At 32.5% G+C, this 27,973-nt stretch overlaps 1 protein-coding gene across 1 annotated transcript; it reads right to left on the bottom strand.

Moving 5' to 3' along the window:
• Positions 1-89: 89 nt before the first annotated feature.
• Positions 90-19,212, bottom strand: LOC141335512 (vitamin K epoxide reductase complex subunit 1-like protein 1). Its single transcript, XM_073841002.1, has 3 exons — positions 18,946-19,212; positions 5,362-5,471; positions 90-512 (listed from the first exon to the last, which is right to left on the bottom strand). The coding sequence occupies exons 1-3, from the start codon at positions 19,134-19,136 to the stop codon at positions 286-288; spliced, it is 528 nt and encodes a 175-aa protein (XP_073697103.1). The 5' UTR covers positions 19,137-19,212; the 3' UTR covers positions 90-285.
• Positions 19,213-27,973: the final 8,761 nt, after the last annotated feature.

Here is a 27,973-nt window from a genome sequence, read left to right as displayed (position 1 = left end):
AATCAAAGCGGACAAAGATTCGTGTTTCTGTTTTCCAATCCTTCCTTGCAACGCAATGCAATAAACCTGTGATCTGTGGCCCCTAAAGATACATGTTTTCGTTCGTTGTTTAATTTTTTGTTTCGTTTTACACACACACACACACAACAGAATGAACATTTGTTTGGAAGCAAGGTCTCCTGGTGGCAAGTCACAAATTTTTCAGAGGTCACATTTTCCCCACGTGTTGGATGATTTGTTATCCTTCTATGCTTTTGTTGCTGCTGTTGTTGTTTTTATGTGTGTCTAGTCCCGCTTGGCTTGGAGCTGCTGCTTCCAGGCCTCGTTCAAGTAAACCAGTCGCTTGTAGTTGAGCACAAACAGGATGAAGTTCAGTGCGTACGTGGTGACGCAGATGAAGCAGAAGTCCTTAAGGACGAAGTACAGGATGTAGCCCAGGTAGAGGGAGCCCATCACTGACGCGATGGAGGTGGTCATTAGAATCAGAGCAGCCATCGCACTGGCCGTCAAACCTGCGCACACACACACAGCGGTTAATGCACTGAAGAAACTGCCAAGAGTTCACTACATTAAATATACATGAATACACTTCAGACATGATGAAACGAGCAGCAGTGTAGAAATGGCAGGTGGGCGTGGCTTGTACAGGGGGCGGAGCTTGACTCAGGCTTGACCTTTCCTCTACTCATCACTCGCTCGAGCCCTTCAGAAAAGGGAGCGTTTCTTCAGAACAGAGGGCATTCAACACACGCTGGCACAGTCTTGCTATTGATAGTCATGAAATTTCATTAGGCCAGAGCGGGACAAACAAACCACACACTTAACGGTGCAGACAAGGACAGATCTGAGATTCGGGTCATGGAGATAAATAACATAAACGAGCAATACGCCAAGGTTTCTGAAATTAAAAACATCTTTGAGTGTCTGTTGGTTCAAGGCTTGACAGGGATCCATTCCAATACCTAGTGCAGTCTACACAGACGGCAGCCTTTAAAGGCCATGACTGTTCATGAACATTTTACTATTTTATTTGATCAAAAATATATAGTAAAATACACACAAAAACTCTACAGACACCAAACAAGTTTGGTTAAGCTCGAAATTACATTTTAGTATTATTTAATTTTATATTATTAGTAGTAGTAATAATAGTTTGAGATTAAGTGTATTTAAAAACTATTGTTTATTATTTTCATACTACCACCACACTACTAATAATAATATATTGAAATGTTTTAATTCATAAAGTGAACTTATGGTGTGCAGTAGTTGTTGTTTTTTTGTTTGTTGTAAAGAAATTGCTATATTTTTACTTAAAAAAAAAAAAAGATTACCACTGTTTTTGACAATAAATACACAGAACATGTTTGATGGAAAATACACAAAAACTCACCAAAAAAAGTTTGGTAAAACCTTTGGTAAAAACCTTCCGAATATAGATAGAAATAAAACTCTAAATTTTGAGAAAATGGTCTTTAAAGATAAGTATTGTAATTGAAATCTACAGACGCAAATTGATAAAGCACAATAATAATAAAAAAAGATGACATGGAAACAAACCCTTCAGTAAAAACCTTCAGAATATAGCTAGAAATAAAACTGTAAATTTTGGTGTATATAAGTGCTTCTTTAGTGGAGAAAAACCTTTTTAAAGATATGTATTGTAATTCAAATCTATAGACGCAAATTGATAAAGTACAATAACAAACTCAGACAAATGACAAATGAACAAACCATTCATTAAAAACCTTCAGAATAGAGCTAGAAATTAAACTGTAAATTTAGGTGTATATAAATGCTGCTTTAGTGGCAAAAAACTCTTTAAAGATATGTATTGTACTTAAAAATCTACAGACGCAAATTGATAAAGTACAATAACAAACTCAGAAGAATGATGTAAACAAACCCTTCAGTAAAAACCTTCAGAATATAGCTAGAAATAAAACTAAATTTTGGTGTATATATGTGCTGATTTAGTGGAGAAAAAACTCTTTAAAGATATGTAGTGTAATTCAAATCTACAGACGCAAATTGATAAAGTACAATAATAATAAAAAAAGATGACATGTAAACAAACCCTTCAGTAAAAACCTTCAGAATATAGCTAGAAATAAAACTGTAAATTTTGGTGTATATAAGTGCTGCTTAAGTAAAGAAAAAACTCTTTAAAGATATGTACTGTAATTGAAATCTACAGACGCATATTGATAAAAGTGTGCAATAATGAAATCAGATGAATGACATGTAAACAAACCCTTCAGTAAAAACCTTCAGAATATAAATAGGAATAAAATTCTAAATTTAGATGTAAATGCTGCTTTAGTGGAGAAAAAAAACTCTTTGAAGGCATGTATTGTAGTTGAAATCTACAGACGCAAATTGATAAAGCACAATAATAAAATCAGATGAATTACATATGAACAAACCCTTCAGAGAAAACCTTCAGAATATAGCTAGAAATTAATCTGCAAATTTTGGTGTAAGTAAGTGCTGCTTAATTGGAGAAAAAACTCTTTAAAGATATGTATTGTAATTGAAATCTAGACGTGAACTGATAAAAGAACGCAATAATAAAATCAGATGAATTACATATGAACAAACCCTTCAGAGAAAACCTTTAGAATATAGCTAGAAATTAATCTGCAAATTTTGGTGTACGTAAGTGCTGCTTAATTGGAGAAAAAACTCTTTAAAGATATGTATTGTAATTGAAATCTAGACGCGAACTGATAAAAGAACGCAATAATAAAATCAGATGAATTACATATGAACAAACCCTTCAGAGAAAACCTTTAGAATATAGCTAGAAATAAAACTGTAAATTTTGGTGCAAGTAAGTACTGCTTAAGTAGAGAAAAAAACTCTAAAAGATGTATTATAATTGAAATTTAAATTCAAATTGTTAAAGTGTATTCAAATAAACACTTAAATGTGTATTTTGTACATTTGCATTCCACTAGCATGAAGGAAGATAATTTATGAAAGGAAAATCTGAAAATTGACCAGTGAATTGGCCAGAAAAATGTAAACAGAAAACACAGAATCAGGGACTGACTTTATGACCTTACTGGCCATATCACATTAGAAGTGCAACAATGCCATCTTAAACCGCCACCTTAGAACGCAGCTCAATAGGTTGATAAAAGACCAGAGCCTTTCACTGGAGTAATAAAATAAAGAGCATGTCCATTCATTCAAGCATGGATAAGGAAATTAGCTGAGAATCTGCACAGTAAAATGTAAAACAGATTATAGGAAGTGCAAAACGGTTCCATGGGTTCAGCCGTCCATCGCTCTGAGAGCGAACTGCACGCTGGCATTATGCAAATGTGCTGCAATAGTGTGAAGAAAGACTTGACTGTGTCCAGCTTTAGAAGCACAATGAACCTGAGGACAGATCAGCAGAGCCAAACACGCAGAAGAACTTGAGTCAGCAAAGCCTACATGACCGCTGAGGAACGAAGCAGGGGGAAATTCTGAGGCAGATATGCATGCAGGGATAGGTCAGGATGGTTGACCAGTCAAACCAGTTACGGAGATTGAGTAGTTTCTATAAATGTGTATTTAGCCTAATTCTTATTTGGTTGTGTCATGAGGAGGAAGAATTTACAAAGTACATTTCATGCTCTTATTATCAAACATAACACGCACATCTTTTGGTTTGTGAGGACTTATTTTTGTGTAAAATCAGGTTGTAGTTATTTCAGTGGATCTCACAAAAACATGTCCTGGTCACATTTTATGGAGAAAAAAAAAAAAAAAAAAAAAAGATTATTATTATTAGATTATTAGGATCATTGTCATTTTCATAACAATTAAGCAAATTTCCACCAAATTCTCATTATTGAAATGTGTTTGGATGTTTTAATTGTGAGTTATTTCCTCTATAATTCTGTTTTTACAAAATACTACTACTACAATGATTTTTTTATTTAAAACTTTATTTGAAGTAATACATCAAATGCTTATACAATTTATAAATGCTTTAAACCCTAAACAACACACTTTATTTGCCATACAGAAACATAGGTTAAAATAAATGTGATAAATTATTAAGACTATTAAAGATTTGTGCCAAACCAGGTTGTAGTTATTTCAGTGTAAAATTTCATCAAAAACAGACATCATTTTAATAACAATTAAGCATATTTTCCCCCAAATTTGCAATACTGAAATTACCACACAAAAAAAGTCATTTTAATAATAAATTGTAATATATTTACTTAAACACATTTACTACTATTATTTATAAATGCTTCAACATTTAATATTTTATTCACATAACAGAAATAAGAATTAAAATTATTTCATAATTATCATGAAAATAAACATCACAATTCAAAAGCTTTTGTCTTTTGGGCTGAAAATTAAAGGGTTGCATTTAACATCCATATGATCAAGAACATAAATTATACAGGGCTTCCTAAAATATTGATCTAGTTTATAAAAAATAAAACAACTAGTCAATATTGAAAACATCTACTTCTATAGACTATTGTTATTTTAGTATTTATAATATACTACTACAATATTTTGACTTGGTGTTTATTTTTATATTTTCAGTTTTCATTTTAATTGTTTAATTTGTAGTAATTTTTCTGTTTTTGTCTTTTTTATATTTCTTTTTAGGTTTCATTTATATTTATTTCAGTTTCATTTTAGTTTTTTTTTTTCCAGTTTAATTGCCAAGATGTTTCTTATTTTGATTTAGCTTGTTTTTCACTTAAACTTTTCACTTTAGCTTTATTTAAATAGAAAAAAAAGTGTATAGTTTTAACAATAATAACTCAGATGTAGGGAATGGCAAACATAAAAGAATCTGATACAGCAGTAACTCAAACACTGTCCAGAGAAGATATGAGAGTCATGAGGTTAAACTAAGGTTGCGAATGTTTGACCTATGCCTTTATCGCACTGAAACGCTAAGAGATTCCAGCTGTCAGCGATGACAGACATGAACAAGTGAGGGTGATAATTCAGAGGTCTACGAGATCGCTTTAGATTACAGACAGTAATGTTCCTACTATAACCGAATACGCTCACACCTCCCTTACAGTATCCATCTCAGGAAATGATACGTGTTAATATTTATCTCTGGCGAATGCCAGACAAGGTACACTGCACAAACTGATGTGAACAATCAGGTGTTTTACAAATAAACTTGCATGGAGACAGAAATGAAAACAGTTTATCACCTTACAGTTTTAAAATAATTCACTCATTAGTAAATGTAGATTGAGAGGCTGTATTAGGGCTTAGGCATTATTCTAAAATCATAATCATGTTTACATTTGTCAATGTCAATCTTTGTAAAACTGTCATTATCTGCAGATCAATGTGGTTGGTTGATGCCGTTCTTACCTAGTAACAGCTGAAAGATATAAAACAAGATTCCATAGACACTGTTTGGCTGGTTTACTGCACTGTCGTTCCCAAAAATGGTTCCCAACAGTCCAAATCCTCGACCCCATCTACAGAAAAGATGAAAACACAAACAGAGAAAAATGGTAAAAAAAAAAAAATAAAAAATATTGGACAACATGAGAAACTGGAACTAAAAATAAACACTAATATTATGTGCGAGTGCTCTGGGTTTCTCGAGGGAAACAAGCACATTATGACAGAATATTTGGCCTGAATCAAATCATACAATGATCAAGACAGCAGCTTATAAAAAGCAGTTTCCTTTCATCAGTGCAAATGGAGATTTCTGACCCGAATTGTTTGAAGTTATAATAACACAGAAGAGATGCGGTGGTTTCCAGTCACATCCAACTCCAGCATATGAACATAAACAGCACACATAAATATTAGATCAAATGATCAGTATTAAAATAGAATTAAACAGTAAAATGGACAATTTTCATTTCAATTTATCTGCTAAACATTTAATCCATTGCAACACCATTTATGACGTTCAGGGCTCTACAGTATGAACATTTCAGCATTTGCGACTATGAAAAATTATTTAGGAGCACCAGTGCGACTGACCTGATCAGCATTTTTGTATTTGCACTGAGGGTAGTTTCAATGGTTTCTACGTGTTTTTGCAAATGTTGAGTAGTGTACAGTCGTGGCCAAAAGTTTTGAGAATGACACAAATATTAGTTTTCACAAAGTTTGCTGCTAAACTGCTTTTAGATCTTTGTTTCAGTTGTTTCTGTGATGTACTGAAATATAATTACAAGCACTTCATACGTTTCAAAGGCTTTTATCGACAATTACATGACATTTATACAAAGAGTCAGTATTTGCAGTGTTGGCCCTTCTTTTTCAGGACCTCTACAATTCGACTGGGCATGCTCTCAATCAACTTCTGGGCCAAATCCTGACTGATAGCAACCCATTCTTTCATAATCACTTCTTGGAGTTTGTCAGGATTAGTGGGTTTTTATTTGTCCACCCACCTCTTGAGGATTGACCACAAGTTCTCAATGGGATTAAGATCTGGGGAGTTTCCAGGCCATGGACCCAAAATTTCAACGTTTTGGTCCCGAGCCACTTAGTTATCACTTTTGCCTTATGGCACGGTGCTCCATCGTGCTGGAAAATGCATTGTTCTTCACCAAACTGTTGTTGGAAAGTTGGAAGAAGTTGCTGTTGGAGGGTGTTTTGGTACCGTTCTTTATTCATGGCTGTGTTTTTGGGCAAAACTGTGAGTGAGCCCACTCCCTTGGATGAGAAGCAACCCCACACATGAATGGTCTCAGGATGCTTTACTGTTGGCATGACACAGGACTGATGGTAGCGCTCACCTTTTCTTCTCCGGACAAGCCTTTTTCCAGATGCCCCAAACAATCGGAAAGTGACTATGACTTTGCCCCAGTCCTCAGCAGTCCATTCGCCATACTTTTTGCAGAAGATCAATCTGTCCCTGATTTTTTGGAGAGAAGTGGCTTCTTTGCTGCCCTTCTTGACACCAGGCCATCTTCCAAAAGTCTTGGCCTCACTGTGTGTTCAGATGCGCTCACACCTGCCTGCTGCCATTCCTGAGCAAGCTCTGCACTGGTGCCACTCCGATCCCGCAGCTCAATCCTCTTTAGGAGACCATCCTGGCTCTTGCTGGACTTTCTTGGACGCCCTGATGCCTTCTTAACAAGAATTGAACCTCTTTCCTTGAAGTTCTTGATGATCCTATAAATTGTTGATTTAGGTGCAATCTTAGTAGCCACAATATCCTTGCCTGTGAAGTCATTTTTATGCAACGCAATGATGGCCGCACGCGTTTCTTTGCAGGTCACCATGGTTAACAATGGAAGAACAATGATTTCAAGCATCACCCTCCTTTTAACATGTCAAGTCTGCCATTCTAACCCAATCAGCCTGACATAATGATCTCCAGCCTTGTGCTGGTCAACATTCTCACCTGAGTTAACAAGACGATTGCTGAAATGATCTCAGCAGGTCCTTTAATGACAGCAATGAAATGCAGTGGAAAGTTTTTTTTCGGGATTAAGTTAATTTTCATGGCAAAGAAGGACTGTGCAATTCATCTGATCACTCTTCATAACATTCTGGAGTATATGCAAATTGCTATTAAAAAAAAAACTTAAGCAGCAACTTTTCCCATTTCCAATATTTATGTAATTCTAAAAACTTTTGGCCACGACTGTATCATGGACACATCTCACAAATCCTTTCATAAACAAAGCGTAGAGAGAGAGTGCAAATAAGAGAATGAATGTGCAGTACAGAAAGCAGCGCTGATTATAATGGAACTTTGTGAGATCGCCATAAACTAAGATGAGTGACAGCTTTCAATGATTATCAATGAGTTTGTAAATGAGATATTGATTTCAAAGTACTGCGAGAGTGATCTGAAAGCATGCAGAGCCATCTGCTCTCTTAACCCTCCAGATGTTTTGCGACCATTTTTTATTTTTTGACGGTGGGACTAATTTTTGTGAGCGGTCGCACTGGCTCGACCACTGCGTTGTTCAACTTATGAGCACTGCCATTTCTTTTGCATATGAGAAACGTCTAACGACAAAACTAAAAGAAAGTAAAACTAAACCGAGCTACGTTTTAGCTGCGCAGCGCGGACCGCAAAGCAACCAAACTTGTCCGAGCTCAAAACAGCTTTACTCTGAAGCCAAATTGATTTTGCAACACAGTTAGATCTAGTGAGAATCATTCAATACATATCATGCCAATACATCCAATACATATCATATCGGCACCCAAGTATCGTGATAGTATTGAATCGGGAGGTAGGTGTATTGTCCCATCCCTATTTAATACAACAGTTGAATAAACAAAAAGTTATTATTAAGGACTTACATTGTCAGACTATAACACTATGGCCTGAATTTGCTCTATTTCACTGTCAAAAATGGTCTGAAACAAGTCACAACTGAGCCGCTGCACATCTCCATTCAAACACAGCGGTGTTTCGTTTATGAATGAACATGTATTTTTAAACAATGTCATAAAGTCAATGTCATAAAGTCACTTGCTTTATTCCTGAATGAAGCAGCCTTTTAAATGAATTAAATTAATGATATAATTCAGCTGTCAGATTTCAGTTATGGTTTATGTAGAGCTAGAATCAGATTTCTACATCAGTCTCTAAGTGTTTGGAAAGCCTGAACCTTTTCTAAACTAACCCTGCAGAGGAAAAAGTGTGTAACCCAACACTAGAGAGCAGCTTCCGTTTCATAACTTCCTGCCAATGGATGTGTCAAAGATCTAATGCTGCCAAACACCTGAGGTCATGCCCAGTCTCCACCATATGTCCTAGCATTCACAATGAAATCATTTCGGCTCAGAAAACATGTGCATTAAATAAATAATAATCCAACAATGCATGATTCTGTTTCTAACAGTATTGAATCAAATTTTCAGGTTCTTGTATTGATATTATCTTAATTATATGTTCATTCATTTCACTAGCTACAGTTCAATTAATAAAGCAGCAGGTTGTCTAAATAAACATGATTGAACACAGCGTTCCTTTTAATGAGATTTTGCACCAGACAAAAGTAAAGCAAAAAAACTGCACTCATATTTTCTTTAGAACATGTAATCATGAAGTTAATCAGTTGTTTATAATACGCATTTTTACTCACTCGGTGTCAAATCAACCAAATTAGAAAAATAGATTTTGCTAATATTTTTTTCTGAAGAAAGACAGACATAAATAGTATGACAGTGTTTTAATGCCACATTAAAAAAAAAAAAAAAAAATCTATGATTACCAGAATAAAATCGCAATATTTTGAGAATAAAGTTAAAATACTAGAAGAAACAAGTCAAATTATTTCCAGAATAAAGTCAAAATACTATGAAAATAAAGTTGAAATACTACAAGAATAAGGTCAAAATACTACGCGAACAAAGTCAAAACACTACGAGAACAAATTCAAAATACTTAAGTCGCAATATTTTGAGAATAAAGCCAAAATATTAGAAGAAACAAGGCAAATTATTTCCAGAATAATATAGTACTAAAATAAAGTACTAAATAGTACTAAAATAAAGTTGAAATACTACCAGAATAAGGTCAAAATACTACGAGAACCAAGTCAAAATACTATGAGAATAAAGTCGAAATACTAAAATGAAGTCGAAATACCACAAGAATAAAGTCAAATTACTATGAGAACAAAGTCGAAATACTACGAGAATGAAGTCGAAATAGCACAAGAATAAAGTCAAAATACTACGAGAACAAAGTCATAATACTACGAGAATAGTCGAAATACTACGAGAATAGTCGAAATACTACGAGAATGAAGTCGAAATACTACGAGAATGAAGTCGAAATACCACGAGAATAAAGTCAAAATACTACGAGAACAAAGTCATAATACTACGAGAATAGTCGAAATACTACGAGAATGAAGTCGAAATACTACGAGAATGAAGTCGAAATACCACAAGAATAAAGTCAAAATACTACGAGAACAAAGTCATAATACTACGAGAATAGTCGAAATACTACGAGAATAGTCGAAATACTACGAGAATGAAGTCGAAATACTACGAGAATGAAGTCGAAATACTACGAGAATGAAGTCGAAATACTACGAGAATGAAGTCGAAATACTACGAGAATGAAGTCGAAATACCACAAGAATAAAGTCAAAATACTACGAGAACAAAGTCATAATACTACGAGAATAGTCGAAATACTACGAGAATGAAGTCGAAATACTACGAGAATAGTCTAAATACTACGAGAACAAAGTCAAAATACTACGAGAATAGTCGAAATACTACGAGAATGAAGTCGAAATACTACGAGAATGAAGTCGAAATACTACGAGAATAGTCGAAATACTACGAGAATGAAGTCGAAATACTACGAGAACAAAGTCAAAATACTACGAGAATAGTCGAAATACTACGAGAATGAAGTCGAAATACTACGAGAATGAAGTCGAAATACTACGAGAATAGTCGAAATACTACGAGAATAGTCGAAATACTACGAGAATAGTCGAAATACTACGAGAATGAAGTCAAAATACTACGAGAATAGTCGAAATACTACGAGAATAGTCGAAATACTACGAGAATGAAGTCGAAATACTACGAGAATGAAGTCGAAATACCACGAGAATAAAGTCAAAATACTACGAGAACAAAGTCATAATACTACGAGAACAAAGTCATAATACTACGAGAATAGTCGAAATACTACGAGAATGAAGTCGAAATACCACGAGAATAAAGTCAAAATACTACGAGAACAAAGTCATAATACTACGAGAATGAAGTCGAAATACTACGAGAATGAAGTCGAAATACTACGAGAATGAAGTCGAAATACCACAAGAATAAAGTCAAAATACTACGAGAACAAAGTCATAATACTACGAGAATAGTCGAAATACTACGAGAATAGTCGAAATACTACGAGAATGAAGTCGAAATACTACGAGAATGAAGTTGAAATACTACGAGAATGAAGTCGAAATACTACGAGAATGAAGTCGAAATACTACGAGAATGAAGTCGAAATACCACGAGAATAAAGTCAAAATACTACGAGAACAAAGTCGAAATACTACGAGAATAGTCGAAATACTACGAGAATGAAGTCGAAATACTACGAGAATGAAGTCGAAATACTATGAGAACAAAGTCAAAATACTACGAGAATAGTCGAAATACTACGAGAATGAAGTCGAAATACTACGAGAACAAAGTCAAAATACTACGAGAACGAAGTCGAAATACTACGAGAATGAAGTCGAAATACCACAAGAATAAAGTCAAAATACTACGAGAACAAAGTCAAAATACTACGAGAATGAAGTCGAAATACTACGAGAATGAAGCCGAAATACTACCAGAATAAAGTCAAAATACTACGAGAACAAAGTCAAAATACTACGAGAACGAAGTCGAAATACTACGAGAATGAAGTCGAAATACCACAAGAATAAAGTCAAAATACTACGAGAACAAAGTCAAAATACTACGAGAATGAAGTCAAAATACCACGAGAATAAAGTCAAAATACTACGAGAACAAAGTCATAATACTACGAGAATAGTCGAAATACTACGAGAATGAAGTCGAAATACTACGAGAATAAAGTCAAAATACTACGAGAACAAAGTCGAAATACTACGAGAATAGTCGAAATACTACGAGAATGAAGTCGAAATACTACGAGAATGAAGTCGAAATACTATGAGAACAAAGTCAAAATACTACGAGAATAGTCGAAATACTACGAGAATGAAGTCGAAATACTACCAGAATAAAGTCAAAATACTACGAGAACAAAGTCAAAATACTACGAGAACGAAGTCGAAATACTACGAGAATGAAGTCGAAATACCACAAGAATAAAGTCAAAATACTACGAGAACAAAGTCAAAATACTACGAGAATGAAGTCGAAATACCACAAGAATAAAGTCAAAATACTACGAGAATGAAGTCGAAATACCACAAGAATAAAGTCGAAATACTACGAGAATGAAGCCGAAATACTACCAGAATAAAGTCAAAATACTACGAGAACAAAGTCAAAATACTACGAGAACGAAGTCGAAATACTACGAGAATGAAGTCGAAATACCACAAGAATAAAGTCAAAATACTACGAGAACAAAGTCAAAATACTACGAGAATGAAGTCGAAATACCACAAGAATAAAGTCAAAATACTACGAGAATGAAGTCGAAATACCACAAGAATAAAGTCAAAATACTACGAGAATGAAGTCGAAATACTACGAGAATGAAGTCGAAATATTTTGAGAATTAAAGTCGAAATGTTGCTGAGACTTTGGAATATCTACTGCACCCAATCTGGGCCATTTGCATGCACAATAAGCTAATATACTCTCAAAATATTATAACTTTAATCTCGTAATTGCTACAAATTAATTCTCAAAATATTTTGACTATTCTTGGAGTACTTCAACTTTATTCTTGTGGTATTGACTCTTTTTATATTTTTTAATGTGGCACTAAAACTGTGTTGTAGTATAACGATTAGAAAGCCAAAATATTAAAATGCCATGTATGAATTGTAGATTGCAGTTTTCAACTTTAAAAGAAAGATAAAGAAAGATATTTTTGCAAAGTGACCCACATTTGGTTTTTTACCACTGAAAATGTGTACAATTTAACAACTTCTTCCTGCAGCCATATTGAAACTCCAAAATCTCTGGAACTGAACCATATAGCGCCTTAAAAATAAAGATACCAAAAGGACAGTTTGTTAAGACCCAATATCTAAAAGGGCATTAAGACATTACTCAGTAAATATTCATCCATGACATTTAATATTTTGGCTTTCATCGCTATACATGTCTATCTTTCTTCAGAAAAAAATATTAGTATAATCAAACATTTGAGACGGGGACCTCTGGTTGACATGGAATGACCATGTTTGACTTCTGAATGACAAACAAAATAAATAAAGTATCTTTATTGCCATCAATGGTTGCATAAAGAACCTTTAACATCTATGGAATCTTTCCATTTCACAAAAGGTTCCTTTAGATTATTAAAATGTTCGTTACACTAAGGGAACCCAAAAACAGTTCTTCTATGATGTTGCTACAAAAACTTATTTTGACATGCACAATAAATTCTTCTCTTTTATGAGAAACACCTCACGAGACATATATGGTGCTTGCAACACATGAAAAAAAAAAAAAAGAAGAAGAAAGGACTGTGGGAGAATAACTAGAACAATAACATTTTCTTGTTCATTCACTGCTGGCATTTCAATAATTAGGTTGTAAGCATCCAACAACTAAACCAACCAGCTCAGATATGAATCACAACATCTCAATGTTGATCAGAAACAATATGCAAATCCGGCAAACGTATATTTAATTAAACCATACAATAAAAAAAATGCTAAATAAAAATCAACAGTATAGAAATACTGTAACAATTTTAGAGCTGCTAAACTATTAGTCCTGATTAATTGATTAAAAAAAATAAGTTTGTTTACATACTATAGGTGTGTATTGTGTATATTAGGTATATATAAATACACACATATGTATAAATATATTTTATGTATTTGTATGTAATCACTTGTATATAATTTATATATTATATAATATATATAAAAAATGTAAAATATGAATCTAACATTTTTCCTTATCTCTATATATATATATATATATATATATATATATATATATATATATACACATATATATATATATATATATATAAAATTAAAAAATCTTATGAATTAAAGTTTTTGATACATTTACAGCTGAAAATTTACCAAATATCTTCATTGAACATGATCTTTATTTAATATCCTAATGATTTTTGCCACAAAAGAAAAATGTATTTCATACAATGTATTTTTTGGTATTGCTACAAAAATATACCCATACTACATTTTACTTTTTTTGTGGTCTACGGTCAAATATATATACATAATAAATATACACAGTACACACAAATATAGTCCGTAAACAAACTTTTATTTTGAATCATTTTGCAGCTCTAAAAAATGCAAAGTAATAATATGAAACCATGCAATATAAAATAGACAAATATAAACCATATAATCAGTATGCATAACTAACTGGAGAGGCTAAGAATTAAAGACTGCATGGTCTTTAAAGCTTTTTAAAGTGATTTTAAATGCCATGGTAACAGCGATTGTGCAGGATTATGGGAAATGTAGTTCTTCTTTGGGGAACTATTATAAATATGATTTCTGAACATTAAAATCACTCTAATTTGCAGTTCTAACATCAGCAGTGTGATAGAATGGCCTTGGCGCTCATTGTATATCTGCTTGTAATCAAACATTATTAATAAAATGAAGTAAATAAATGTGACTTTTACTTTCAGAACCAGATTTTTGCTCTCTTTAATGTAGTAAACTCAATTTCTGATACCAATACATGCACCAAAATAATATTTGTCCATGTATTTGTCTATGTTTTACTGTCAGCATGTCTGCATTTCTTCAAGCTTTCTATACTTAATTTAAAATGTCATTATGCCTTAAATATAAGTTATGAAACAGTATCAAACAAGCTGCATACGTGCAGCAAGATGCTGGCATGAATCTTGACTCTATCTTTGGTTTGTCTGGCAACTCCAAACAAGATGAGATGAGATATACAGTAGTCAACATTCGAAGTGGATCAAAAAAGTTAATCAAAATTTGTCCTAAGATAAGAACGGGTATTCTTTTTGGTTTTAGGACAAATTTGATGAAAGGTTTTGATCCACTTCGAATGTTGACTACTGTATATATACACACACACACATACCAACACTCTCTTATGTTTTACAGCACAAAATAACATCTCTCTCCTCCACAGGGCAGAAAACACACTCAGAAATCATTCACAAACCTTTAGACAGCAGCGCAGACAAGACTCAAAGATCAGTAGCGTGCAGTTTCCCAATGGAGTGACCGTTCGTAAGCGAATTAGATAGAAACCCATAGCAAAGGATCTCGATCACCTCAAGCGTCTGATTATCTGAGGTCGGTTCTACTCCACGGTTAAGTCTTATAAATGTTGGTTCCCTTTAAGAGCGAGACCTTAAGCCTGATTATGCAACGTTCCTGAAAACCTTCACCCGGCTGGAGTTTTGTTTGGTTGTTTTCCCTGCAGACCGCCCGCTTTATCAGACGGCCCTCTGTGAGAAAACAACGCAATCAGCAGCTTTCCGGAGCAATTTGATAGACTCAAACATGCAAATGCACAGCCTTTTTATCTACGCTTAAATGGTAATAACATAAGTGAGTGCGATATATGGCGCTGTCCTATTTATTTCATGATGAGTGGGCACATTCACAGATTCAGATAAAGACTCTATTAATACCAGATCTGCAAGACACATACGTCTGTATCCTTCCTTCTCAATAATCTTGAATTAGAATATTAAACATCATCCCTTAGCACAGATGATCTATGCTTATATGATCTCAGTAAGCATATGATTTGATTTCCATCAGCATTACTTTAAATTAGGGATGCTCATTTGGGTTAATTTTCCTGACCGACAACCGCTGCTCGTTATCCGATCATTAACCGTTAACTGATAAAATTAGAATAATAAATTCGTTTAAAATAAAAATAGAATGCACGAGTATCTGTGATGATACATAAAAATACAAGCAAATGTTTTATTTTAACGTGCAAACAGCAGCATACAGAGCAACTACAAAAACTGCATTCATATACTCAAATTATCACGCATCAGCAGCGCTTCTGAGAACAGAGAAAATCAGAATAAAATAAAAAAAGGAATAATATAAATAGGCCTACACTAAATATGTATAAATTAAATAACTACCTAATTAAGATGACAAAACTAAAACACACTGAATCCTTCTATGCGCTTTGAAGAACTGTACCGGTCTTGTTCTTCTCGTCGGACATAAAAACATATAGCAGGCCAGCCTATACCTCAGTTTTTAACATGTGGACATGCTGTACGGATAGACTGGGACGCTGTCTGTTAACGCTTAGATCCATGATAAAAACACTTAACAAAAATCCTTTCAATTTGCGGTTCGGGTCTTTTCATCCACTAGTCATATCTGGAGAAACGTGTTTTCACAGCGTTCAATAGCCAATCACAGACATTTCTGTTGATTACATTATAGCAATGGCCAATCAGAGGCGGCTATGTTACGATCCTCTCACCACTCAAAGTGCCGGTTTCAGTTCTGCTGAATTCTATACCTCCACGAACTCTCTCATCAAAACAAAGAAAGTGTAGACATGATGTAAATAAGAGATTCATTGTACAGAGTAAAGGTTATTTTATTACTTTTTATTAACTTTGTGAGATTGCGATTAACTACAGTAATGTATGAGTGACAGCTTTCCAGTGATTGTAAGGGGAGCGCGCACTTTTTAGACTATAATTCATTCAGAATTTGAATACATTTATTCATGGATTCACTCTCTGATAACCCAATATCGCCACTTGCCATCATGTTGCATAGGCTACTTACATGAGTTACACAAACTAAGAGAAGGTAAAGCAGGTGCTTACTCAACGAAATATTTCTGGACAGCCGCACTTTTACACGCGCCCGCGAGTAAACATTATTTTTTCTTTCACCATGCAGCAAACTATATAAATATATTATATAATTTTATTATTATTATTATTATTTTTTTTTTAACCGTTTAACTGATAGTAATAATCGGTTAAAATTCTTACTGACGGTTAACGGTTAAACGGTCAATATGAGCATCCCTACTTTAAATGATGTTCTCCACTTCACATGACTGTCCTGAAAACCATATCAACCTCTTTTTTCCCCTCAAAGCACTTTAACAAAACAAGCTGCGTGAAAGTGTTTGTTATTGCCGATTCAAGAGAGAAAAATAGTTCTTTAACAAACAAAAGCAAACCAGATACTGGACTTTTAAACTGTAGATTTACATTATTATTTATTATAGGTGTGTGTGTGTGTGTGTGTGTGTGTGTGTGTGTGTGTGTGTGTGTGTGTGTGTGTGTGTGTGTGTATGTGTTTTTAAGGTGTAAGCAAAAATAAATAATCCAAAAAAAAATATTTAAAAGTTCTGTTTAATTTAACTGCATTTTTGTTTTTGTTTTTCTGAGCAAAAAAATAAATATTATACATTTTCCCTTATTTACAGAAGACACCCACTAAAATGATATTCAGGGTAACAATCTTGTCAGGCATATTTACAACAAAAGACAATTTATGACATTTTTAAAAAACGAATTGCTTTCACCCCAAATACTAATTAGTTGTTCTACATTTTTTAAATATGCCACTATCCTAGGTTTTGCCCACTTGTCAGTAAGAATTTTTACTCATTTAAAACAATCAAATTTAATATGCTCCTTTATTCTTTTATACAATTTAATACGTACAAGTCAGAATAAAAATGTTTGCATTTTTACACAATTATTGTGTTACACTGAATGACAATGCAACACTATTTAAACCAAATTTTGACATTTTATTCTCCAAAAACTTATTTGAAACCTTAATAGTAGACACATTACTAACATTTAATAAGCTTTCTATAGACATAAAATCACTTTTGTAAATTAATTTCTTTTGAAGTGGACATCGTAACGTATTTTACTCTATATATATTCACTAATGCATTTAAATAACCAAAAGTTAATATAGCGTATAATACAAGTAAAAAACAATTAAACATTTACATACATTACATTTGTAGCAATAGCCAAAAATACATTGTTTGGATCAAAATTATAAAAAATTTTATGCCAAAAATCATTGGGATGTTAAATAAAGATGTTTCATGAAGATATTTTGTACATTTCCTTCTGTAAATATATGAAAACTTAATTTTTGATTAGTAATATGCATCGCTAAGAACTTAATCTGGACAACTTTAAAGGCGATTTTCTCAATATTTAGATTTTTTTTTTATTCTGCACCCTCAGATTCCAGATTTTCAAATAGTTGTCATATTGTCCTATACTAACAAACCATACATCAATGTAAAGCTTGTTTATTCAGCTTTCAGATGGTGTATGCATGTATATATGAATTTATATTTAAATACATACATGTGTGCGTTTACATATATATTCATATATAGCCTACTAAACATCACCAGGACAATTTGCGTACTAAAAATAACTGCTGAATTACTCCATTAATGATCTGATGATGTGTAAAGGGTGGATCCTTCAGTAATAAAATCAGGAACTGACGTCTCAAATAAACCACACTGATTTCAAAGGTTACTACAACAAAGTTGAACCCTCGCTGATCAAAACTCCTTAAATTCCCTTTTCAGCTCACCTCTCAGACTCATCCATCAATACAGTATTAGACTCCTGCATTCAAAGTGGCTGGTAAACTCAAAACACAAAACAAGAAGAAAACCAAACAATCTGACAGGTATGAAACAGCCTGTTGTACTCACATAAGGGATGAGCTGTCACTGTCAGCTAGCCGAAGATGCTAATAAACAAGTGGCTTTGATTTCACCTCGAGAGCAAAAGTCCAGTCCAGTACATTAGAAAACAAACACATATGTGCGTTATTATTTTACGTATTCGTATACGACATACAGCGCACTGGTATGGAGCTCATTCACTCATTAGCACTGTTAGCATTAGCTGCTATCGCACTGTTTTTGCTCGTAAGACAAAAGCAACGTTCAAAAACAGCTTCAAAACTACGTGGTTTCATTCATTTCTATGTTTGTACTTGTGCCAAACAAAGCGGCGTTCATGTAAAAGTCTATAAATGTATAACGGATGTTTTATTTTGTTCATTTTCAGTCAGACAGCGGCCCGGAGCGACTCTCCGGCTCTGTGTCAAACCGTAGGGAACCCCCTAACTAGACAGTACTTTCTGTTAGTTACAAGCGTATTTAAATTCTGGAACGATCTTAAAATGTTCTAAAGCGTTCAAAAGAGGTCAAAACGTTGTTTTCGAGCGTTCGGACGCGCCTCTGACAGCCGCGGATGTTGTCTATGTAGGGAGCTCACTAGGTTTTGACACTCTCTCTCACCTGGACGTGAAGACTTTGGAACAGCTGATGGAGCTGCTCAGGTCGCACATGGCGCGGTAATTGGCGTCGCGGGTCTTCTCCCTCTCCACATGGAATGCGTACAGGGATATCAGAATTCCTGAGAGGCACACAAGCAGCCGGACTATCCGTTCCCAGCGAGGGGTGGACACTCGCAAGACGGGCGCCGCCATTTTTTCCCGGCCTTTGCACGAGCGCGCGCAGCCTCCCCTGCCTCAACCGTTGGGCGCGCGGCGGGAGCTGGGCTAGGCGGGCGACGTGGAATAGCGTCGGGACGTGTCACACCACGAGGGGGCGTGGCTAACGTTTTTGATTTTTGGCAAGGGCGTGTTCTGTTTGACGGGGGCGTGTCCAAAGGGCGTCTCGCCATTCTTGTGTCAGTGGGGGCCAATATTGTGGTACAGATTCTTACCCTTTGTTTTGACCAAGTTTTACATTCATAAATCGAAATTCCAGAATAAGAAACCTACCTTTATTGAACTTTCTGTTAATGTAAAACAATACATCTCCTCCATTTCCTGATACGAATAAGAAAGCTGTTAGGTCATATACAGTGTTTTTGCTTTACAATGCATTGGTATGATTTATGTATTTTTAGTTTCTCCTTTTATTGTATGTTATTTTAGTTGTCTTCTCCCCTGGCGTGATTGTTACTGTTTTGTACACAAAAAGTTGTACTTGATGTACTTGTACTCTGATGTTTAATAAAAATAAAAATAAAAAAAAAGATTCTTACCCTTTGCAGCCTGATTACACACCCGCATGTAAAAGAACAAAGAGCTTTTGCTTGAGAATTATACATCTAAAAGCTAAATAAATAAGCTTTCCATTGATGTATGGTATGTTAGAATAGGACAATATTTGGTTAAGATACAACTATTTAAAAATCGGAGGGTGCAAAAAAATCTAAATATTGAGATAATCACCTTTGAAGTTGTCCAAATGAAGTTCTTAGAAATCCATATTACTAAGCAAAAAATAAGTTTTGATATATTTATGGTAGTAAATTTACAAAATATCTTCATCGAACATGATCTATACTTAATATCCTAATAATTTTCGGCATAAAAGAAAAATGTATAATTTTGACCCATACAATGTATTTTTGGCTATTGCTACAAACCCGTGCCACTCAAGACTAGTTTTTTGTTCCAGGGTCACATATAATGAGAAAGTGCCATCATGTAACTTGATAGTATGACTGAAGGAATTTAATTGTGCAAATTGATAGATAAACATATTAAATGTAAAATATATTTAATTTTATGTACCAGTAAAAAGTGTTTTAATGTTTTTTAAGGACGTCTCTTCTGCTCACCAAGCCAGCAAAAAAACAGTAAAAATTGTTAAATATTTTTACTATTTAAAATAACTCTTTTCTGTTTGAATATATTTTAAAATGTAATTTATTCCTGTGATCAAGGCTGAATTTTTAGCATCATTACTCCAGTCTTCAGTGTCACATGATCCTTCAGAAATCATTCTAAAAAGTTGATTTTCTGTTCAAGAAACATTTATTATTATCATCATTATTTAAAATAGTTGACTACATTTGAGGACAGAATTCTTTGATGAATGATAAGACCCAAAGATCAGCATTCATCTGAAATAAAAATCTTTTGTAAGTATTACTGGAGTAAATATAATTTTCTATTTCATTTATTTAATTTAATGTTTTTTTTTTTTGAAGGGGGGGGGGGGTGCTTTACATTGATCAAAAGTGATGAAGACATTTATAAGATTTCTATTTCAGATAAGTGCTGTTCTTCTGAATGTTCATGAAAGAAACCTGAAATTCTATTAAGCTGTTTAATAATATATATATATATATATATATATATATATATATACTGTTTATTATTATTTATTGTATTGTGTATTTTGAGTTTGAAATGCTACTTTAGTTAAAATGACATGTACATCATGTTGGTGTAACTGATATCTACATTATATAATGAAACTACACTGCCACATTGTGGCTGCTTTCTGCTGCAACACGTTTGTATTTTATATTACAACACGTGCTGCTTCAGTTTATTAGGTTGCTTGTTGTCCACTGTCAAAAAAAACAAAAGTTTCAATAATAGAGAATGTAACTAATCTAATTGTTAAATATATCCTTAAATCAAAAGTTCTTTATGTGCAAACAGATTGAAGATGCAGGATAGAAATGGGTGTTAACATACCGGGAAGTGGAAACCATTATTATGTAACCATGTGATCTGTTTCTCATGAAAAAAGTTATATAACTTGCAGTCACATACAGAATATGAATTATTATACAAACTTTTTGCCAATAAATGAAAACTTAGGACACATGAATACACATTAATATAAACACAACAACAACGCTTTTTACATTTATTACTGCTAACATGAACATACAAATCAGTACGAAATACAAAATATCAGTTGAAAAGACAACAATAAAATTAAAACAGTAAAATAACAATAATAATAATAAAAATGCATTAAAGGACCATTGTTTTACATAAGATTTCCTACACGAAACCTTTAAGTGCGGAGTAAGTCTTCATAGCTTTCTTATTAGTAGATACTGGAAGCAAATTAATACAATTGTCCATGTATTTTCCTAAAAAGATCACAAAGACAGGTTTACAATAACAACTCTTTAAAATTATATGCCAAAGTGCATGTCTATAACGTCATTTTTTTGTATTATTTTGTAAAGAGATACCTTTTTTATTTTTTATTGCCAAGGTACAAAGGATAAATTTGGACAAGAAATGTCAACATTATACATGCATACAATAAAATAAATTATACAAAAAGAAAGCTTTAACCAAATAAATCAAATAGAGGAAATAAATTAACAGTTCTTGGAAGAATTTCTTTCTTAAAACTTATTTTTAAAATAAAGGATTCGTTGAGTGAATTTGAAGCGGTGATTATGAATTTTTGCAAGAAGTATTAGTAACATCATCTTTTCAGTATAAACTCGGGAACATTATATATTCAGTATGAAATAGTTGCAAAACTAATTTGGGTTTATTTCATACAAACCAATTTTACGATTTCTCTTGCGTTCACGTTTTTACATGTTAAATGTACTCCTGTAAACAAAAAAGGAACATGCGGAAGTGAGTTTTGTTTTGTTTTGTTTTGCATGGATGCATGGCTAAAAACAGCCCAGCCTTCAGCCAATCAATCACGAGAGCGTTAAAGTAACAACTCGCAGCCAATCACAAGCGAGCAGCAGCTCTCCGCCAATCACCGAACAGTTCTAAATCCCACGTGACGTTCGCGTTTCAGAAAACCGTGTGACAGCAGCGTTGTTTACTCACAGAAGAGCATCGCAACGAAGGGTTTGTGCGTCAAGTCTATTCTAATCAACATGGCCACCGATTTCGATAGATTAGTGTCGTTCGAGGAAGCGCATTACGATGAGTATGAGTATTATAACCTGCAGGAATATTCCTGTCATGCTGGAGGAAAAGGCAGAAGTAAAAAGGAGGTCGAACTCAACACTAATCGCCATAGTCCAGCAGGACACGAGAGGAAAATAGCAGAAAAACTGCAAAACAGTGAATTGAAACGCAGGAGAACCAAAAGCTCTTCCTCCTGAGGTAAAACGAGGTGAGAAATGATAGCAGGCAAATGCGCGTTCATGTGATTGTTGCTTGCGACATGTCTAGGCAAAATCCGACGCCCTCTTTGTGCACCAACTCCCTGTTTATATAACCGCCAGTTGTGTTTTATTCTGCAAATCTAAATTTTAAATGCATTCTTATGCCTTACAGATTCAGGCCGCACATACTGGAGATGGATGAGAGAAACCGGATCGTGGTCCAAATGTCTGTTCTGCCTTTTTTCCTGACCCACTGAATGTTGATGTCGAGGACGCGCGACTTCATTCAGCTCGCGCACGCGCATCTGTTCCACATTCTGCTGCGGCCGCGGTCACGCGACGCGCTGCAGCAGTTTCGACGCGAATAGCTTGTGTGTGTGTGTTTGGGTGTTTCTGTACATGGTGTCACGTCTTAAACGTCCACTGAATTAAGAAATCAGATGTGTTCATTTGAAGGAAACGACGTGTTCTTAAAGAAATAAGTAAACTGTTAACTTCTGTAATGGAAGACATATGATAATAAATGCATTTGCATAATTATCTGTGTGCTTTTGCATATATATCATTTCTTATGAATGCATTTAATACTTTTTGAGGTCACTGTATGAAACTAATCAGGTTTTGGCATTTTATATGATCATCTGAAAAGTGATGTTTTATTATTGTTATCATAGACAGGATTACTACAGGTTTTATAAAGGTAAACTTTACGTGTGTGTGTGTGTGTGTGTGTTTGTGTGTGTGTGTATATATATAATAAAAAATATAAACCTAATTAAAAACAAATAAAAAAGGCAAATGCTCTGCTAATTAAAATATAAAAATAAAAACTAATTCAAAATATAATTTAGAACTTTAATAGCATTTCAATTACATAAAAAAATTAAATGATATTATAGTTATTAATAAGGTGCCAAGTCCTAAAATTAAATGTAAATAATACAAAAATATAAAAATGTATTGAATAATTTAGAATAAGTAATAAACATAAAAAAAAAACAACGGAGTGGAACACAATATGATTGTATATTGTATACACTAAGATTTGTAATGAATTTTAGACTCTTCTGCTCACCAAGACTGCATTTAATTGATTTGAAGTACAGCAAAAACTGTACAATTTTGAAATATTTTTATTATTAAAAATAACTGTTTTCTGATTGCATATATTTTAAAATGTAATTTATTCCTGATATCAAAGACTAATTTTCAGCATCATTACTCCAGTCTTCAGTGTCACATGATTCTTCTCTAATCATTGTAATATACTGATTTGCTGCTTAAGAAACATTTTATTATCAATGTATAAAAAAATGCATAGAAATGGCCAAATGCTCAGCAAAATTAAAGAAAAAAATGAAAAATTAAAAAAAAGAAAATTTAAATAAAAAATAAAAACAAATTCACAATGCTATTAAGAACTTTTATTGCATCTCAATTATACCAAAATAACAAAACCTAAACAAATTAATTTAAAAACCTACTAAAAATAAAAAATAACTAAATTAATAAAACATAATATATACAGTAATATATATATATATATATATTTAAAAATATGACTACATTGTATTATTTTATGGATTATAGTTTTTATAAATTAGTTGCCAAGGCCTAAAATAAGTAAGCTTAAATAAAAAATTATAAAAAATGACTAAAATGCCAAAATGCTCTGCAAAATAAATAAATAAATACAATTAAAAATAAAAATACAAATAAAAACAAATTCAAAATATAATTAAGAACTGAAATAGGATCTGAATTATACCAAAATAACTAAAACTTAAATTACAATTACCAAAAAACACTGAGATGCTATTATAGTTGTTTTTAATTAGTTGCCAAGTCCTAAAATTAAATGGAAATAATAATTTTTAAAAAATGTATAAAAAATCTAATTAAAAAACAAATAAAAATGTCAAAATGCTCTGTGAATTAAAAAAAAAAAAAAATATATATATATATATATATATATATATATATATGAAAAATTCATAATTAATTAAAAAAAAACTAATTAAAAAACAAATAAAAATGCCAATTAAAATATAAAAATAAAAACAAATTTCAAATATAATTAAGAACTTATGATATTATCTCAATTACAACAAAATAACTAAAACCTAAATTAAAATGACCAAAGAAAAGAAAAAACATTTTGAGATGCTATTATAGTTATTAATTAGTTGCAAAGTCCTAAATTTAAATGAATATAAATAAAATAATAAAAAATAAAAATGTATATAAAAAAGTCAAAATTGAAAAAAAAGTCAAGATGCTCTGCAAATTAAAATTAAAATATAAAAACAAATTCAAAATATAATAAATAACTTATGATATCATCTCAGTTACAACAAAATAACTAAAAATAAAAATGACTAAAAAGTTATAAAAATAACAAACAGAAACAACAAAATTAACACAATGTTAAAATAAAAAATATAAAAATAACTCAAAATTGTGTTAAAACCATAATCATATCTCAATGATACTAAATAACACTGTTGTGTATTTGACCCATGAACCCTGTAAAAAAATGCAATGCAAGATCTTCTGCAAGATGTTAACAGTGTCTAATGCATTAAAGCATTGCGAAGTCAAAAACAAAGTGCCAATAATGACTTTCTTTGTTTTTTATTCTTACATACAAATCTATAATATATTAAAAATACACACGCAAAAGCGTAAACATGTAAATGTTCATTCATCTTCAACAGAATCCAATAAAGAGGAGATAAAACATTCCATCTGAATTCAAATAGTTTTAATAAGTAAGTATCACTGTGTAAATCTGTTGCATCACAAAAAGCCTCCTCTTTTCATGCTGTAATGGAAAGTCTTGATGCTAATTCTAAACATGTGCGCCGCAGGTACATCGTGTGCACTATAAAAACCTGAGTTTGTCCTATTTCATGCACTGCATACATATTTCATCATATACATGTAAGAATACACATGGGTTTGATTTGACGAAGCAAAAAGTATTTTTTAAACTATGATATGCTTTTCCCCCCACAATAGAAAGTGGCATGCATTGCATTAATATGCTGTATGTTATCTAACGTTTCCCTCTATTTATAGAATTCTACATTGGCACCAGAATTTAGAATAGCAGTGGACTGGACTCAACATCTATGTCATGTCTAATAGTGGAAAACAGTGTCAACATGCTGCATTTATAGACAAAATCCTAAACTATTTCAGGTTTTATGTGGATTGTGCATTCAAATCCAGCTACAGAGAATCAATGTCAGTCTATGTTTAAGCACTTGTGGTTGTGAATCACCATCACCAGCTAAAAGCATTAAATATTGAAACGTTTCAGTATAAAAGTCAAGTCGTGGCATGCACTGCATGTCAGTAATGATGTGTCTGTACATATGAGCAGTATAGAAAACACTGAGAATGATGAAAAAAAGAAAACAGTTGAAAATGTTCAAAAGTTTGGGATCAGTACGTTTTTAATGCTTTTTGATGGAGACTTTCCAGCTCATCAAGGCTGCATTTATTTGATTAAAAATACAGACAAAATACTGTAATATTTTAAAATGTTAATGCAACTCAAAATAATGGTTTTCTATTTTAATATACTTTAAAATATAATTTATATCTGTGATGAAAAGCTGAATTTTCTGAATTATTACTCCGGTCTGTGTCACATGATCCTTTAGAAATCGTTCTAATATGCTGATTTATTTATATCCAATATTTTTTGGTAACCTGTGATACTTTTTCAAGGATTCTTTGATGTATATAAAGTTAAAAATAAAAGCATTTATTCAAAATAGAAAGGTTTTCTAACAATATACACTACTGTTCAAAAGTTTGGGGTCAGTCATGTTTTTATTTTTATTTTTTTTAAAGACATTATTAGTTTTGTTCAGAAAGGATGTGTTAAATTGATCAAAAGTGATAGTAAAGACTTGTGGTTCTTTTTAACTTTTTATTTATCAAAGAATCCTTATAAAAGTATCACAGGTTCCAAAAAAATATTAAGCAGCACAAGTGTTTCCAACATTGATAATAAAAGTAATAAATCAGAATATTAGAATGATTTCATAAGGATCTTGTGAGACATAAGACTGGAGTAATGATGCTGAAAATCCAGCTTTGCATCACAGAAATAAATTTCATTTGAAAGTATATTAATATAAAAAAAAAAAAAATGTTATTTTGAATTGCAATAATATTACTTTTATTTCCTGTATTTTTGATCAAATAAATGGAACTTTAACAGGAGCATAAGAGACTTTAAATAAAAATAAAAACATTTGAGCAGCAGTATGATGGCATTAATATTTAAATGCATTTTTTCTTTTTGCATTAAAATAACCAAACTTTGAGATTTTTTTAATATAATGCCACAAACACAACAAATTATAATGATCCTAAAAGTGATATTTTAATATCATTTTGAGATGCTATTGTAGTTTTTATTAATTATTTGAATTCGTTATATTTCAGTTTTTGTAATTTTCCTGTGCATTTTTTATTTTATTATTTACATTTGAGTTATTTTAGTACTTCAAAAAAATAAAATAAATAAAATAAAATTCAGAAATGAAACTAGCTAAGCTTTTTTATATTTTATTTTGTTTCAAGTAACTACTTTTATTTATTTATTTTTACTTTTAGTTATTTTAGTACATTGTCAAACTATCAGATATGATTATTTTTAAAAATATTTTATTTTACTTCGGTTAATTTTTATTTAAAATAACAATTTTTCTAAGCTTTTAGTTTTAGTTAACTACAATAACCCTAAAAATTTAATTAGGCTTACATTTTCTTTATGCAATATATATTTTTTAAGATGAAACATGACCCAGACATCACAACACTGATCTCTAATGGCTCTTCAGCGGCTTTCCATCTTCATTCACACATATTTGTATTAATATTCCCTTGTTCAGAGGTAAACTTGATCCCGAAACACTAGAAATCTTAAACGTCCTACACTCTTAAAAATAAAGGTGCTTGAAAAGGTCAAAGAAGAACCAAAGAAGGAACCTTCTTTTACCACAAAGAACCTTTTGTGAAACAAAGACAAAAAAAAGAGGTTCTTTTGTGGCATCGTGAAGCACCTTTCATTTTTAAGAGGTAGTCAAGTTTTATGCCAAACGCATTACCTTGAACAAAAAACACATGCAAACATTCAAGGAAGTGAACCTGAATTTCATACAATCAGATCAGCAGTTTGTAAAAGAGCTAGAAACAGGCGTGACATCTTAAGATTGACAGCAAGTAGAAAGCACTCATTCTCATTCGCTCTAGAAAAGTTCAGTTAACAAAGCAAAACTCTTTGGCAAAAACTGCCTTTAATGTGTTGCATATCAAATTCCAAAAAGTGAAATGTCCTAACAGTTGCATGTTGCAAAAAATGCATTGTCTGTTTCTTTTAAATATGCATGAGTAGATGAA

This window comes from Garra rufa, chromosome 5 (genome assembly GCF_049309525.1).
Source record: "Garra rufa chromosome 5, GarRuf1.0, whole genome shotgun sequence".
NCBI classification, from domain to species: Eukaryota; Metazoa; Chordata; class Actinopteri; order Cypriniformes; family Cyprinidae; genus Garra; species Garra rufa.
The sequence above is the reverse complement of the archived record's forward strand: the minus strand, read 5'-3'. Positions and strand labels throughout refer to the sequence as shown.

Coding starts and splice junctions, on each gene's coding strand:
- LOC141335512 (XM_073841002.1), bottom strand. CDS start 19,136: ATGGCGGCGCCCGTCTTGCGAGTGTCCACCCCTCGCTGGGAACGGATA. Junction 5,472..18,945: donor TCCAAAGTCTTCACGTCCAG/GTGAGAGAGAGT, acceptor TCTTTTCTGTAG/ATGGGGTCGAGGATTTGGAC. Junction 513..5,361: donor TATCTTTCAGCTGTTACTAG/GTAAGAACGGCA, acceptor GTGTGTGCGCAG/GTTTGACGGCCAGTGCGATG.